The following is a 17,544-nucleotide window of genomic DNA, read 5'->3' on the forward strand; positions in this document are numbered from 1 at the left end:
TTAGTTGCCGATTTTCTGTTTCGGTGGTTTTGTTTGTGGAAGGAACTAAACTATGATTTATATCTGAGTAGAGAACACTTTTAAATCCTAAAACAAAAATAAAAGGGAAAAAGAAAAAAAAAAAAAAGTTCTAAGAAATACAACTGAAAAGGTTTTTTCTTTATTTTGTTTTGTGTTTGTTTGTTTTCCATCTTTCCCAAAAACCGTAACTGGAGAGCATTTCCTCCTTATGAGAATATTTTTTCCCCTAAGCAGTTTCACAGATATCTGCAGTCACTGAATTTCAAGAAATGTCTCATTTATGCACAATGTCAAATCACACTAAAAACTGTCTATAATATAAGACACTGTGATAATGTCATGTTTAATGATAGGGCATGTTCTTGATAACTTTGAATCATCTGTTAGAGCTGGAAGGATTTTTACTGAGTTAGTGCAGAACATTTCTCTAATTTTTACTCACGTCTGTCTCAATGCCTTCAAAACAGCATCACCAGGCAGTGGTTAAGCAAATGGAAGCTGAGACTACAGCTTATTTGATACAGCTGATGCTCTTTTCACTGTTTCCTTCATCTGGCACCTTCACTATCACCCATCTGTTGTGTTTGGTACAAAACTAGATTGCCTTCTCTAGAGGGCATTAAGAATTTTAACTACAGCATTGATTACTGATTAGTCTAAAAGGTCCCAATCTTTACCTTTTTTCCAGAATGTGCCACCAAATACAAATGGGTAATAAATGGAATAGACTTTGTGGAAAGCACACGTATCTTTTACCATGCAGCTAGCTGGTGTCCAGATGTGCTTATAAAAATCTAAGTGAAAACATAGGCGTAAAATAGTGTGTGTGTGTGATCCCAGGGTATAAAGGAATATATGGAGAGTTGGAATGTGAATTTAAAAATAAATCACAACCAGACATTAAAGATGCTAAAAACAGACTTAATGAAGTTAATTTGAAAATGACCACTGTCATTTCAAAATAGACATAGGAGTGTGTTGTTGTTTTTGCTTTTTAAGTGGATTCAAATAATACTTGTTTTTTCCACATCTTAACTGATCTATGGCCATTTCAGTTTTGTTCCATGAAAACCCTGCACTTTTCCTTGTGTTGTGTTTAAGACAAAACCATCCATTGCACAAGGAATGCAAAGAAATAGCACCTCCAGAATCCAGTCATCTGGTAGAAGACATTGCTGCACAGAATGTGTGAGGGGAAAAAGCTTCATCCTTTGGTGAAATTTGTGACCAATAAGCCTGAATTTCTGTGAAGGACTTCCTAGTAAAATTTCAAGTATACGGTTAGTTATTGAATGAGTTCTATGCAATTAGCATCATTTTTGCTCTTGCTTTTAGCTACTAGTAGAACACCTGCTGATTTGATAATCAGATCAGCAAATGCTTCTGTGATGTTATCCTCTTTTTTCTGGACCATCTATCACTGAGATGTTTTCCCTCAAGCCTGTGGTGCTTGAGTGCCTTTTCAGTTTTGGTGACTGAACCATTCATCCACAGACACCCTTGGCCAAAAGCACTGGCTGGCCAGATTACTTCTGCAAAGTAATATGGATACCATTACACAGCTAAATGAGCAGATGTGGGAAGTACTATCGAAAATACAAACATGATGGAAGGGAATCCTCAATAAAACAGGCAGTTCAGTAATGAAATACCACGTGTTCAGCACTGTAAGAATGGGCCAAGTGGTTTCAGGAAACCACTTCGGAGATGGCATTCACCGTATGTTAAGGTCTTTGTCTTTGGGAGGAAGGGGAATGCATGCAGATATGCAGTACATGCTGAAAATATCACTTGATTATCTTGGTTCTTTGTAGCCTCATAGCAGAAAATATTCTAAATTTTTGTGGTTTTTCCACCATACTCAACGAATACAAACATATATCATCATTCTGGAAGACAAAGAGAGAAAGACTCTCATCATATAGCACATCAATCTACAGCAAATGAAGAGAAGTGCTCTTTTGCAAGGTAGTTAATGTTCTGATTCTTTCAAGAAATACCCAATAGTCAGGGTGAATATCCCATAATAAAGTTTCATACTTGTTCTGTATTTTATTTACTAAAATAATACAAATTAGAGAATGTTTATAATTTATCTGTAGTGAAATGTTGCACTGATATACTCAACGCTTAACTTGATATCTGAGCTTAGTATATGATAGAGAAAATGAGGCTACAAATCAAAACCAAGGGAGGCTTAACACAAAGTTAGACAGTACAGATTGGTACATGATGACTAAATTGGATAGAAGCTTTTAGGATAATCAGACATCTGAAAGTTGAAGCAGCCTAATTTCTGTTGTATGCTATAGAGGTTGATGAACTAACAGCTTGAAAATCTATCTAAAGAAAGAAAATTGTAATTTAAAATGCAGTCTTTGTTTCTAAGTAACAATCAATCATGGACATTTCTAGTCCAAAAATAAAAGTGTTATATGCCCAAGTGTTCTAATCCTTTCCAAAGATGAATGAGGAAAGGTTGCAGGCTGCAATTAAAGAAGAATGTGTAGAGAAACAGTGTTCTAGGATACACATTCAAAAGTTATGGATAGGTAGATTTTTAAGTACTCAGCAACTGGAGGTAAAATGGTGCAAATCACCAAACTCTCTTCTAGTAGACACAGAAGTGAAACCACAGAAGTCTGCTTGTGTCTCAACAACTGAAACTTCAATTTATGCGTGCTTAGCCTGAATCTGTAGCCCCCTTTCCTCATTTTGGAACTGAGAGCCATCAAACAGTATCTCTAGGAAAATATGCATCTCCATAGGGTGAGTGTGAGCTTGATTTGCCCAGACCCCCTGCCGTCTCACCAGTTCCTCTGCTTCTCTACAGTGGCTGTGTGCTCGGGTAAATCCAGTTTTCCCAAGATCTCTTCTGGTAGCCCAGCCTTCCCAGGCAAAAGACACTTGTGGATCAGTTAAAGGTGACATTAAGGTGACAGTGAGTAGGCTTATAAAACAATCTCATCATGTTTGGCATTACGGCGCACACATATAAGAATGTGAGAAGAAGTATAAAACAGAAGGAATACCTTTTCCTCTAGCTGTTTAGTCAGTTGCCTAAAACTATAATTTATTGCTACGTACAGTACCATTAATGTATATGCTTGAAACAGAATTGCCTGTATCTAGGATAAATTATTTAATTAATATTTAATACATGTGTAAACATTACATTAATATTTTCTGCAACTGAAGGAGAGGAACTAGTGGATATAGTGGATATGAACATGTGACAGACCTGTGAAATACCTCAGCCAAGATGAGAGAAGAAGCCACCTGAGGCATGCTGTGAATAGAAAAGATGGGAAAGCAGTGGAGAAATTTTGTGAATTAAGTATCAACTGCATTAAGCTTGAAGAACATCTGTGCCCATTAAGAAGATGGGCATAAAATTAATTATAATTTATTCAGATTTTATTGACTCATTTTTCTATTGGCTGATTTTTATAAGTAATAACACATAATGAAGACAAATAAATAAAGATGTGAGCACAATGGAAAAAAACCACAGTTTTTTGTTATAGGCTATTGCTCATTGCTACACTCTTCATTGTTGGCTAAGCTAAAAACCTGCAGAATGACTGGGTAATGAGATGGCTGAAACTGCTTGACTGTATCTCCAGAAAGTGTTGTTATCTTTGACTTTCAAATGAAGGCTTCTGAACTACTTCTACTGCCAACCTGGCATCTCCTCCACAAGTCTAGGAGGCAGACTCACATGTAAAACCTATGTTAAGAAAAGCTACGACCTTTACCACTGTAGTACTTCTGAAATGAATGCTAAAAGCAAAAAAGACACATGGGTAGCTCTATTTTCTCCTGTATTTGTTACTCTGTTGGGCTGTGCAAGCCCTCAGGAAAGCAGGAAATGTGCTCTGAGAGCAAAGAAGCCTTAGAAAAGCATCTGTATAAATGCAATAACAAGATGTATCCTTCACACATCCCTTAGTATACATAGGAAAATCATGTGCAGTATCACACAGCAATTCACCTGCCTCCACCTGAAGTTTGTCCGTAGTTCGGCTGCATACATACATACACACCTACAAACCTCTCATCCAAAGAGGTTTCTACTGTGCTAAGCAATGTATCTTCCTGGTTTCCTACTCCTATCCTCTCAGCTTATTTCAGTGACCCAACATCTTGTATTTCTTAACAGAATTGTTAATTAAACAGGAGAAAAAAACAAAACAAAACAAAACTTTCCTGGACTCTTTCTAAGATATTAACAACAAATTATGTTATTCACATGGACAGCCTAAGCAAGAGTGGTGCTTTTCTTGTGCTGAGTGACCTGTAAGAGGAGAGTAGTTGCTGGGTTAGCAATATCCTTCTGAAAAGCACTTATTCTCAGGCTGGATATGTTGGATGCAATTGGCGTGCTCAGAGATGTTTGGATGCTCCTCAGCTGTTTTTCATTCTGTAACATTCCCAGAGGTGTTAAAATTTACTGTATCAGAGCATTCTAGATGTAGGTTTATTATCATCTTAGATGGCAGGAAACCACTGAGAGGTGCTCTTAAAAGTGGTCATCATTAACAGTAGCTTTAAGAAGAGTAGAAAACTCTGTATGCAGGCAGCAATCGAGTTTGTCTTCTGTTTATTATGACTTCCTATGTTACCAAAGGTGCTTCTTTGCAAAATACAAAGAACAGGATGTGAATACTGAAGTCTCAGTGAGTATACTTCAGGGAAGAAGCATTTTAATCTCAAAGTGGCAGCTCTGTCTTTTATCTGTAACAGAGAAGGAACTCATAATCCTAGCGGGGTTGCTGCAACTTTCTGTCTCCTAATGGACTATAGAAGAGCTGAGTTGAGCACTTGCTTTTCCAACAGGATAGAACAAGAGCTTAAAACACTGACTTTTCCCTTAAAGTGATAAAAAAGCCCTACACAGCAAATGGAAAACATCTCCTCAGTATGTACCTAGACTTTTTAACCACTTTTTGTGAGCACCTAAAATAAGCTGTTGAGAATGGACTTCTTTTCTTCCATACCAGTTTTCTTCCAAATATTTGCTGAAAATTGGTGTTGGCTGCTGCAAAGACAAATAAATCTGGCTTGACTTTTTTCAAATTTACATGCAAGAAATAACCTCAAACTCACTGCAGTACTCCTTGTAGGTAAGAAATGCATATTAAGTTAAAATAATTTTATATTAGTGTCAATTAGGAATTAAATGATCTATCCAAAATCACGCAGGCACTGTGAGTTTGAAATGGAGCTCCCACACCGTGGTTGTGTCCTGTCTCAGCTGCCACTGAGAGACATTAGCATTCTAACACTCATTTTCTGCAAATACAGATGACTAGGCAAGGCACACGGCCATGGCTGATGTGTATTAAGCACTGCATCACATAACAGCTCTTGTCCCAAAGGTACTGTTTGCATAAGAAGGCAGTGACAGAGCTCCATCTCAAAGACAGGATGCTCTGTGGAAGCTAAGATACACTGAGCTCACTATTTTTAGTTTATTAAAGCTATCTGTTATGTTTTATTATTGTCCTCAATTCTCTAGTCTCCTCTGAGATTTGTTACTCTACTCTTTGGAAAGAAGAGTAGCACACTATGATTTCTCCACCTTCTTTGTCCCTGGCATGTAAGACTAACTTTTTTGGTTTATGGCAGATGCCTAATGCAGAGCAGTTGGTCAAGGTAATACTGAGTCTGGTGTCCTTATCAAGAAACTCCTTACTGATCTTCAAGGGTAAAGGAAATTTATCAGGCTAGAGAGTGCAGAGAAGGAAGCAGAGAGAGGAAGGCATAGTCTGGGGAGTCTGTTTCCAATTTGTCTGAATCTTTCTCTTTCTTTTCACTATGAACTCCTGAAGCTTAATATTTGAAAATTATTACAATTAAAATAGAAAAGTTGTCATGCATACATCTTAAGGCACATGCTATTTAAAGTCACAAATATTTTTTTTCTGCCTACTTAATTTTGCCACTTTTGTGGCGGCTTAGACTAGTTTCAGAAAATGACATGCCTTATCATGTTCCATCTTTTTACCAAGTTTTTTCCTTCTTTTATAAAAGAAATACATTTAGAGAGCTCAAGTAAGAAGATATGTAAACTAGCTGCCCAGTCATAACCATAAGCTCATCTGCATTGACACAGACTTTATCAGATGGTGCTCTATCCTTTCTGTTCCACAGATATCCCAAGATTCAAACTTTGTAGTTTTGTGATGTATGTTGGGTTGAACGGGTGGGAGGTCTCCTCTGGTACATAGTCAGTCTGGCTCCATGTTCTGGGCCTTTGTCTTCAGGGCAAAAGACAGTGGGGTCAAATAGCAGCCTTCAAACAGTTCCTTAGAGGGTACGGTGCTGTGGGACTGGCTGGGATGCACATGTTGAAAAGCAGCATATAGGTACTGCACATCCAATTTAGTGCAATTCAGCTCCTTCTACACAGGCCCCAGTATACTTGGGTTCGGAGAGCATTAATCTGTGTGCAAAGGCAAGACTTCATCTAGGGGGATTCACTAGGTTGTAAGCATCAATCCTTACCTTTTTCTATTTGTACAACTGCTCTGTTTTTAGGTGGTCCATTTACCCTGGAGGATCTGATGGCACTGGCAGCTGTACTGAGTTTACCTGTTCTCTCCTGAGTTGTTTGTCCTTAATCAAACCTTAAAAATTGAGCCAAGAGTATTGCTTCATGTTAGACAGTTTGATTAATGAGAATAAATCATAAATGGAGAAGTAATATATGCACAATGGGGAATAAAAACTGCAGATCAGTGAAATCTAGCCAAGTACATTTTCTAGCCATGTTTTATATCCTGAGATATGAGAGTTAAAACTCTCCTGAGAAGCGTTAGTTTTTTCCTCTTAGTAAAAATTGGTTACTACAGGCAAAATTAAGTACTGGCAATGCTTTCCAGGACATTTCTTTTTGTATTAGTAACTCTTCCTTCATGTAATCTTCAGGAAAGAAAAAAAAAAAAAAGAAAAAAAAAAGTGTATTTTTCTTTTAGGTAGAAAGCTAGCATTAAGAATATCTTTACCTGGGAAAGCCAGGTACCACCCACATGGAAGTGTGCTTTACCACATTTCAATTGCCCTAGCATTATAAGCTTGTATGTTCACACGTCTCTAAAAAGAATTGTTCTGCATATAAATTTAGTTACTATGCTGACCTGAACTTTTTTCACCAGGATGTTCATGCCAACACTCAGACTGTAGCATAGCTTCTAAATGCTGCCAGTCGCCTCTAGTGCACCCATTCTGCACAGGATCGATGAAACTACACTTCCTAGGTGCATTGTATCAGTAAATCAAGAGTGAATTAATTTTTTTCCCCTCTCAGTCTTTTCTGCCTGAACGCTGGCCCCTCCCCTCATGTCGGTTTCCCACTCCAGGCAATGCTTTGGGGAAGAAAGTACAAGCACCCCTCCGCCCGCTGTATTTAAATTCCCTCCTTTCTGCTCAGCTTTCCGCCCAGGGAAGCGGAGCGGCGAGGCGGATGGCTCCGCTCGCCTGGGAGCGGCTAACCTGGCTGCTCTTACAGGAGGGCAGGAGGGGAAGAGCAGGAGCAGCCGCTCTCCCCGCAGCCTCTTTTTTTATGCGGGCTGCCCCTTTCCGCTCAGCCAGCGCAGCCTGCCCCGAGCGGCGGGCCGATCGCCTCCATCCAGCCGCATTTGGTATGCATGAGCACTGCCGTTCCCACGCAGGAGCCCGCTGTCTTAAGGAGGCTCGGTGGCGGCGCGGAGCAGCCCGCCCAGCCCCTGCCCGCGCCCGGCGCGCCCTACCCTGCCCTGCGGCACCGCGGGCGCGGGCGGCTGCGTGTGGGATGCCCGCGCCCCGGCGGCGGCTGCCGCGGTAGGCGCTGCGGGCTGTGCGGCTGCTCCGCCGGCGGGACTCGCGGGGGGTCATGAATCAGACGGACGCTCCCCGGCCGCTCAACTGGACCATACGGAAACTGTGCCATGCCGCCTTCCTGCCGTCCGTCCGGCTGCTCAAGGTACGGTGACGCCCTGCTCGGAGCGCCGGTGCCCGCCGGGCAGCATCTGTCCGGAGCACCGCAGGCGATGCTGCTGGAAACTAACTGCAGCAATAGTCCCAACTTTCCTTTTAATTACTTCCTCTGCTACCTAGACAGCCCCTTGCGACTACCTGAAGATGCTTAAATTGCCTTTCTGTACTCCAGCACGTTTATCTACTGAAAAAGGCTTGAGAGGGGGTGGAGAGGGAGCAAGTAATGATAGGTATCATCCGTGCTTCCATTTGCCTTATCTTAGAAAGACCAAGCAGTGAACTTGTAGGGAAGGAGCAGGAATTCATTTCTAAGGCGTGTTCCTTTGTGAGCAGTCTAATGCAGTCTGCTCCTCGGGTCCTTACCCCCCTTAGAAATAGGCAGCACTTCTCTGACCAACCTGTAACTGGAAGCATGTGTGAGTGGACTCAGCTACCTGGGTTGGCTGAAAGCTCTGTATAGGAAGAGGGTCATTCAAAAATCGGCAGTGCAGACAGAAATGGTGAAACTTTCTGATGATTATTTTGTTTGTTTGCTTAAACCAAGTGGCGCGATTTTGAATGAAGGTGCTTTCTCAGATGGCAATTATTTTAAAAATTATTCCATATAACAGTGCAGGGCTCCAGATCTTGGCACTAAGTGTCACTACTACTCCATGTCCCACTGAAGCTTTTAATACAAAGGCATTTGTAACGGGAACACAGAATATCACAAATCAACTTTTGGAGGAAAATAAACGTTTCATTAAACTGCTCAGTCTTCTTTGTTCTTGGAACTTCTTGATTAATTGGATTATACAATGAAAATTTAAAGAATGTAGTCAGGATTTTTAGGCTTCTGCACCAGTAGTATGTTAAAATCCCGGATTCATGCCTTTTATTATCCCTCTCATCTTGATAGTTTGGCTTTGGAATTAATTGGCTTTGGAATTAATTGGCTTTGGAATTAATTGGCTTTGGAATTAATATGCAGCCAGGTAAAACATGGCTGCTCCAGTAGTGTCGGAACATAGTGTTTGATACAACCTCTAGATTTTGTGTATAGCTTCAAAATTAGGTCAGTCCTTACTAATGCAGCGTATTTGCACAGCAGTGCACTGTGCAGTTAGGATTACCTTTACAGTCATTGTATTTGTAGTGCACAAGTGACCATGCTGCATATAACAGGTATTTGTCATGCTACAATAGGAAGGGGCTAGCCCAGAAAAATACTGCTGTTTCCAAGCCAGGTGTATAGCTGCTCGGAGGCATTTGTGAGCAACTCCAAAGTGCAGATGAGATAACTTAGACTGCTGAAAAATCAAAATACAGCTGAGGTGTAATACAGAACAAATTAGAAGGTGGTATGATTCTCTTGAAAATGCTTTCCCCCAGCTCTGTCGTCCTCTCCTCTTCTCCACTCTGCACCAGAAGCACACATCACAATAACCAGATTTTACGAATTGGATGAATATAGGAAAACATAATTTTCCTGGGGGTGAGAACACAGATGTGGGAATTTTATTAACATCTTCAATATCACAAAAAAGTCTGCAATGTTTCTTTTTTGGCAGACGAATATTGCCCCCTGTGTATGGTTTCTCTTCACTGCACATGTTTTAAGGGTGAACGTCATGATTAATTATTAAAAGAGCTGACTAAAAATGATTTTCTGAAGCTACTGCTAAACCCTTTGGGGACAGTCAGGGTGTGGAGCCTGCAGACTGAGTAAGAGCAGGGCAAACAGCCAGAGATAGGCAACTTCTGCATTGAAAGCTATTTGAGGAGTGGGAGAGACCACAGGAAGGAGATAGTCCAGCACCTTCCTGAGCTCTCATGAGCTGAGCTGATTGATTAGAGAGGGAAATGCACATAACAGCATCTTCAAGACTCCCAATCAGCTTCTCACATCTTTTTATCTTTTTATCTTTTATCTTTCTCTTCTTTTATTTAATGTGCTTAAAGCAAGTAATTCTACTAAGAATGTGGTCCCATTGTCCCAATTCCCCAAAAGGTACAAAAGCTGAACTGGGAGAATTCTCCTGTCTCAAATAGGTGGCAAGGAAAAAGAGTGGTTTCAGTGGTAGTGAATCGCCAGAAAAGCAGTACAAGTATTTTCATGTTTCTCCTCCAGGGATTCAAAGTTTTTTGTGTTCAAACCTGTCAGAAAGATGTTTATATTCCTTTCTCTTTTGTGTCTTTCTCCCCCAAAAATATCCCAAAACACACCAAAAAAAAGCCAGAAGCCTACCCTTTCTGTTTCCTTTTTCTCCTAGATGAAAGATATCTTGGAATCCACAAACACAGGAAAAACAACCGTGGTCTTAGATCATTTCCATTGCTTGGTTTCCAAGTGGATTTAGTGTTCCTGAGGGGTATTGCAGTATCACCTCTGAGTAGATGTCCAGCAGATCTCTAAGTGAAAGAAAAACTACAAGAAGTGATATGTAATGGCACATTTTCTTATTAGCTCTTTTACTTCTGGATGCCAAACTATTTCATCATGTGATGGAAACTTACTTAGAGTAAAGGAATATAAAATATCATTGTATCTTTGACTTTTCCATTCTTTCAGTAAGTATATGACATGAAGTTCAAGAACGCACATTTGTCTGTATTTCTAATAAATGAGAAGTATCAGAGGTTTTACATGTGAGGAAATCATTGTGGTATGATGTGGACCTCAGTAGTAAACAGCAAGAACTTTTCAATTAATTCCATGTCTTCTGAATGAGAAAATTAAAGTATATGTAGTAATTGTAGCATCTGTGATTTCAAATAGAGGTATTGAGGACTTCTGTGGAGGCTGCCGACTTCATATTACTAACAGATCTACAGGATTGCCTTAAAATTGTATTAAAATGACTGATTTAAATTAAATTATAAAGTATGCTAATCAACAGGTAAGTGTTGCCCTTCCTTCTTGTTGAGCTGGTGTGCAGTGCTCAGCTGCCTGAACTGACAGTTGATTTGTCTCTGGCCTGGTTTGATGTAGATAAAGTAGGATTGTTTGCAGATGCCAATAGGCCCGGCAGCTGTTTAACTCAATTCCCTATGCTTTTCTTCCAGGCATGTGTTTCTGTTCTAAACCACTTCACTAATACCCTCATGTTTAGGAATGGTTTTATAATCCTATTTTCTCAGCAGTTTTGTTTATTTATTTACTTTTCTAGCAGGCACACAGAGTAATAGGAGCTGTTATATCTGAAGTACAGATTGGAACAAATTATTAGAAATCGTTTTTATAACGTGTTATCGACTCATCCTTTACTGGTACCATTTTTCCCCCCTAATCATTCTTTCCCATAGCACATTCCATTCCAGTATTTTCTGTGGTTGTCTCAGTATGCTTAAAGGCATGCTAACTTATGTATAATGCCTTCCCATCTAAAATAAGAGGATTAAGAAGTGCCTGGAGGACATGCTCTGAGAGGCTAATTTTGTCTTAGAGAGAGGAACTAACATTCTTCTGATACGATAAGGTTAGTTTCCAGGTGGGGCTTCCCAACAGTGATCATTAGGCTTCTGTTCCTCTGCTTGAATTGAGTTCTCCAGCTTTCTTCTGTGTTCTTTGGCCCAGGTCTTGTTACCTTGACTCATTTACTTTTTAAGAAGTGACAAGAGTCCTGCTCCACTTTGTGCCATTGTCCATTTGCAGAAAGCTCTGGCAGTCGCATTTCTGTTTGTTTTATGGTGAATGAGAGTTTTTGAGTCCCTAGAAGAAGAGGTGGCTGCACAAGGAAGGAAGACAAGTCCAAATGGAAGGATTTAGAGAAAACGGACATTTTAGAGTAATGTTGTATGCTCTTTAAAAATTGATGAGCGACATTATACTGAAGACTTCACTTGGAAGTCTACTCTGTGCCCTAGGAGAGACTACCAGTATTGCACTTCTGCTAGAGACAATCATACTTAATGATACATGTCAAGGAACGAAGGAGTGAGTAATGCATGCTAGACAAGACTGAAAAATAAAAGGGGTGCAATGTTGAATGTACTTAACACAAGTGATTTAGAGAAGTGCCTATGTAGAAGTACTGTGCTGAACATTCAGATAGGAACAAATTACCAATGTATTATCATACTCTATTTTCATTAACAAATCTACTGAAGTATTTTATAGGGAATTATAATTGCATGTCAGTAAGTAGTCTAGGAAGGTAGGAGATCTGGAAGGGCTTTGCAAGGAAACAAAATGAATCAGAAGAAACTCTGGAGGAAATATTGTGATTAATGTTTGCCAGCTTATGGCTCAGTAAAAATGACTATTCAGCTCTATTCAGTAAACAAAGAACCCTTTCTTAACCTGGACGGGATCCTAATTCAGTTCAAGAAACAGCTGAAAGATTGAAGAGATCAGATGCTAAATATCTTATGAAATGAGAAGTTGTATCTTGGTTTTGTCAATTATTTTTATTTGTTTGAATTAACAGGAATTCATGAAGTAACTCAGGACATTGGAGAAAATAAAAAAGCTGAAGTGCAAAAATCTCACTGATTTTGATTACCAAATACAGTTGAATTTCAGGGTACTTTTTTAAAAAAATCTGATTTGGTAAAGTGGAAAAACACTTTACTTCCCCAGAATGATGGAAGAACGAAACGTATTCTTTGTGAAAAAGTGCTTCTGAACACTCCACTGTAAGTTGTCGCAGTAAAAGAGAAAGGAAAATAGCACTGTTGGGCTGACAAAATAATTCTTTTAATCAGGAAAGGTGCTTTTGATAAGAAAACAGTTCTATAAAATGACTTTAAAGTGAGTTTGTATGCTGTGTTCATGAATCAGTAGTATTACTTGTAGATTGCATTATACACTTAAGAAATAGGACTAGCTTTTTATGCAATTTTATTCACTATCAACAAAGAAAGCACAGAGGCAGACAAATTGTAAAGATTTTTTTTTTCTGTTAACCAGTCTTCTGATGTCCAGTTGGCAGTGGGCTCTTCTGATTTCTCACTGCTTAAGAATTGATTCAGGTTACTTTTTCAGCTAATTTACCATATCCATGTTTCCAACCACTACAAAATGAGAGGGCAACTTTGCAAAATCCCAGTGGAAAACTGAGGTACTTGGAACGAATCCTAATGCATACTGATATCGTGAGTGAGTTAGCACAGTAAGTGTTTCTGAAAGTAATATGCACCATACTGGCAGTAAAATGAAGGCAGTAACTTACCTGTGCCTTGCACTCAGCTGCTTTTCTGACTTAAATTGTAATAAAGAACGAGCTGCCACCTGTAATTCCTTCAGGAGAATTGAATGCATTCTGGAAAGTAATGACAGTTCATCCCTTAGGATCAGACTGCTTAAAAGATAACCATGTAGAAAATGTCAGTCAATGTAACAATTTTCTTGCAAATTTGTAAATGGAAAATATAATCACACGTCTCTGTATGGTGGGATGCAGTAGACATATGAGTTTTGAGAAAGCATATGAATTCTGTTCCAAAAGGAATTATTTGTTAACAACCTTTTGTTTTCTTGCCAGGAAGACTGTAGTTATACCTGTTACAGATGTGGATCCACAATTTGTCTTTAGAAGCCCTAAACCTATATTGCTGGATTAAAAAAAAAACAAAACAAAACAACAAAAACCTGCCTTTTGTCAGGTGATATGCTCTTGTGCCATCCATTTCATCATTTAAGTATGGTGGAAGAGAATTCTGAGCTATTATTGCAGTGCATATATATTTTATTGCAGTGTAGCTTCAAGCTAGCTTTGCACAGCTGTGCTTGCATCCCTGCTATGCAGCTGTTAGCTGTGGCTCTAGAACTTTGCATTTTTTCAAGCAAGTAATGTCTGCACGGTGAAGATATTTTTTCGCAGGGGCTGAAGAAGTGATAGTATGCTGTAGAGGTCTGCTTGCTCCCAGTAACATCTTTCTGCTTGAAGTCATCTCAACAAATGCAAGATGAGCCAATCCTTCTCACATGGTGACTGGGCATGCTCATGTGTAAAGAATAACTCACAGATAACACTTCTTAAAAGAAAGAAAATGTTGAAGTTCTTTCTCTTTTATATACAAAAGTATTACTTCTGTATGGTTAATTCATGGATATTGAGTGCATTTTTACATGATCTAGGATGAAACAAGGCTTGTTGGCAGTTTGCCTTATTGATTAAACCACCTTATCCCAGCTAAGATAAGAGAAAGGAAGAGATAGTAACAAAACATGTAGTCCACTCTCTCTGCAGGAGAAGTCATGTTTCCAGAGGATTGCCCACATGCAGAAGAGTGCACTTAGTGCAGTTTTGAAGGAAGCTGTTATCTACCGAGTTCTTATGGAGAGAAAGTGGTTGAGATTTTCAGGATGGAAATGGCTGTGTGAATGCAGTTTCCTCTTTAAAACCAGAAGGGTATAGGAGAAAAAAAGTGTTGTTTTTTTTTCTTCCTACATACATCATCACTGAGCAAGTCCTTTTCAAAAAGATAGAAAAAGTTAAGTTTGTAGTCTCACGTACAGAGACTCTTAAAAATTAGAATCCTGCAAAAGCTAGATTTTCATGAGTATTGTTTGATAGTGCTTTCCCTAAGTACACAGTCTTTATTGGTGATTTTAACTTAATCGTAGAAAATACAGTGGGTTTTTACCTTCCGATATACTACGTGGTTAGTGGGCCAAGTGAAGAAGATGGGGCATTAGAGAATTGATCGAAGGACATCAACATTTCCTGCTAAAGCATTTGACTCTTAAACGATATTTGCTTTCTCTGGGGCTCAGTCTTTTCAAATTTCAGTGCTTAAGAAGGTGTCAAATGGCTGCAACTCCCACTGGCCTTTGCAAGAATTGAGAATGCATGAAACACTGCAGTAGACTCAGATATCAGAAAGTAAATGGAAGTTTCCTAATTTCTGTCTGCATGAGAGATGTTGTTATGTTCTTTCTTCCAGAAACATTTTTAAAAATTATAATTAGCATTTTTATGTGTATTAGTGAAACGGGAAAAAATTCTGGTCCTGAACTATTGGTTTTATTTAAAAAATAACTGTAAATGCTAGTGGGTACAGAATTAATGCAAGCAATACGCTGCTGATGTGTTAGTAAAGTCCTCTGTTAACAATGTAAGATTTTAATGTTGTTCTGCAGTACCGTTCCATATGTTTGAAAGGGTGCCATGTGAGCAATTCAGGCCACAGAACCACGAAGGGAATCTGAGTGGTTTTATTCCACCTGAATTGCTAACAAGACTGTGCTACATTGTAAAAAGAAATGCCTTTGGGGCTCTGGAAATTTGTGTCAAAGCTGGTAATAGAGCATAGAATAAAATCAATTCATCAAAAATATTTTTTACCCCTCCCAAATACTATAATGACATGAAACAACCTGACAAAGTGCTTTTAGGGATGTTGAGGAAGTAAGCAAAGAAAATATCAGGATTCTTATACTTTAGTTAGAACAACCGTCAAGCTGATTTTATCTCAGTGAGAAGGTTATGCAGCAAAAGTTTTGTCTTTCAATTAGCTATCATTATTCGGCTGTTGTTGATAGATGCAGAAGGTAGATGTGATATCTTACAGATCCACTGTAAGTAGACTTCATGGAGGATGCAACACATTTTGCTACAGAATGCCATTTTTGCCATTTTTGGAACCTTCTCTGTGGTTTGCTAAATTGTCATGGCATGTTGCCGCTGGGCCTGTTGTAATGCAGTATCACACTTCAGTTTCCCCATACAATAGCTTGGAGTGCATCTCTGCATACAGCTGGACAAAGAGACCAAAACTATTGCTGAGGGAACTAATTATGGGATATCCTGGGACTTTCCAGATTGGCTTTTTTATGATTGCATGTTTTGAAGTTTTCTGAATCACAGAATGCATCTTCCAAACAGAGTTATGTTCAACTTTTTTGAGTCCAGTACTTCAAGTTATAATGCCTTATGCAGGATGCTGTACTGGTTATTTTTTATTTCTATGCATTTAGTGTTAGCATGTAAAAACCTAAACAAAATGCAACTGCTTTTCTTGTGTTTTGTTTTGTGTTGTTTTTGTTTTTCCTTAGATCTCTGCCCAACTCCCTCCTAGACCCTTTTGTGAACTGCATGATTCCCAGCTGGCTAAGCATTGAACTGTTTAGCCTCTATACATCAAGGCAGCAGTAGTGATAGGTTATTGGTAGTGACAGATTATAGTTGCAATAATGAGAATAAATAATTTGCCACCAGTAGTCTGATAACTGACCCCCAGAAGTTGCTTGCTTTATCTATCCACTGACTGGACTACTGCAATATGTGTTATTTCATATGGGTATATAAGTTTCTAGAGACATAACACACACAGGCAATCTTTTATAATGATCCTATCTATGCCATCAGAAATATTTTTTCTGAGTATCTGCCTGAATCCTTCTTACTGCATTTAAAGCCTGTGATTCTTTGTTTTGTCCACGGAGTACACAGCCTTTTGTTTTCAATATTTCCAGTGTGCTGGTTGGAAACTGGATAGTTTAATGGTAACATTTGTGTTAAATTGCCTACCAAACCTTTCTGATTTATCTGATTTTACAAGAGCATGAGGTTCCAACCAACAATCAGTCTTCAGGAAGAGCATTGGGGTGGCACAACTTCTTCATTTTGTTTCTTTGCATAGTAACAAGAGTGATGTTTTTAAATTGTTTCATTAGGAAAGAAATTTTAAAACTCAGTGTGGGGTAAAATCAGCATTCCAAGGCCTTATTAGGACACTGAACTTAAAGTATACATACTCTACCTGTATTACATACAAATGAGAAAATGTAGCATGCTTGTGCGTTGCTCTGGAATAAAAGATGATTTTTATCCTTCTAACATGAATTTGGAAGGGGAAAAAAGTGGTTTTCACTGATATCCTAGTGGGAAATTAAATGTGATCAGGTTATATTATCTTGATATATGTGATTATTTAAGAATAATTTAAAGATAAAAATCTGATCTATTAAGCCCAAAACATCCTATGCAGTTACTTATTAATGATAACTGTGGGAGCTTTAGCTTATTCAAGATGGGAATACTAAATTGTTCAGAGGATTGCTTCTGCTAAGAAGCTGCTGATTTCCATTGCTAACATACGAAAATGAATTATTTTCTTTTGGTTCTCTTTATTTCTTAAGTAGTGCAAATTTCTTGATTTATTTAATGTTCAAATATTCTCAAGAATTACTGAAAAATCCCCTGATAAAATAGATGTCTTTAGAGTTGGAAGAAATTAGAAGAAATACTTATTCACCCAGTATTGCAGTTTTCTGGAAAGGTGACTACTACAGGAAGTCTTTAAGTAAGTTCTGAAACTGAGCAAATTGTTTGTATCAAATTATATGATAAAATTAACATCTCGGCACCTTGAAATATTTTAGCACATATAATTTCCATTAATTTATCTAGGACTCATCTGCAATCCACTGAGTCAATGGAAACACTTTCACTGGCACAAAACTTACCTGCTAGATATCAAAGCTTGAACTTTGAAACAGGAACACTGTAGTAATCCAAGATATGTATAATATAGATTATTTTATTTTCATTTAAAACTGGGCATACATTACGCATAACTAATGCTGCTAATTTTTTTTAATATCAAATCTTTAAG

The 17,544-nt window shown here is 38.6% G+C and overlaps 1 protein-coding gene across 5 annotated transcripts in view; it reads left to right on the forward strand.

Annotated features, from left to right (window-relative positions):
• The window catches only part of TRPM3 (transient receptor potential cation channel subfamily M member 3), a gene marked incomplete at both ends in the record, with an annotated part of 364,749 nt that overhangs the window by 107,346 nt on the left and 239,859 nt on the right, over positions 1-17,544 (forward strand). For 4 of the 5 annotated variants that reach the window (XM_079548516.1, XM_079548517.1, XM_079548515.1 and 1 more), the window contains one exon: positions 7,898-7,987. The exons of the other annotated variant lie outside the window; for it this stretch is intronic. In XM_079548516.1, coding sequence (XP_079404642.1) covers positions 7,898-7,987 — 90 coding nt within the window. Of the gene's footprint in view, positions 1-7,897; positions 7,988-17,544 lie in introns of those variants that run through there. 5 annotated transcript variants of the gene reach the window in all.

The sequence above is a fragment of the Tetrao urogallus genome, assembly GCF_951394365.1.
Source record: "Tetrao urogallus genome assembly, chromosome: Z".
In the NCBI taxonomy this organism is placed as follows: Eukaryota; Metazoa; Chordata; class Aves; order Galliformes; family Phasianidae; genus Tetrao; species Tetrao urogallus.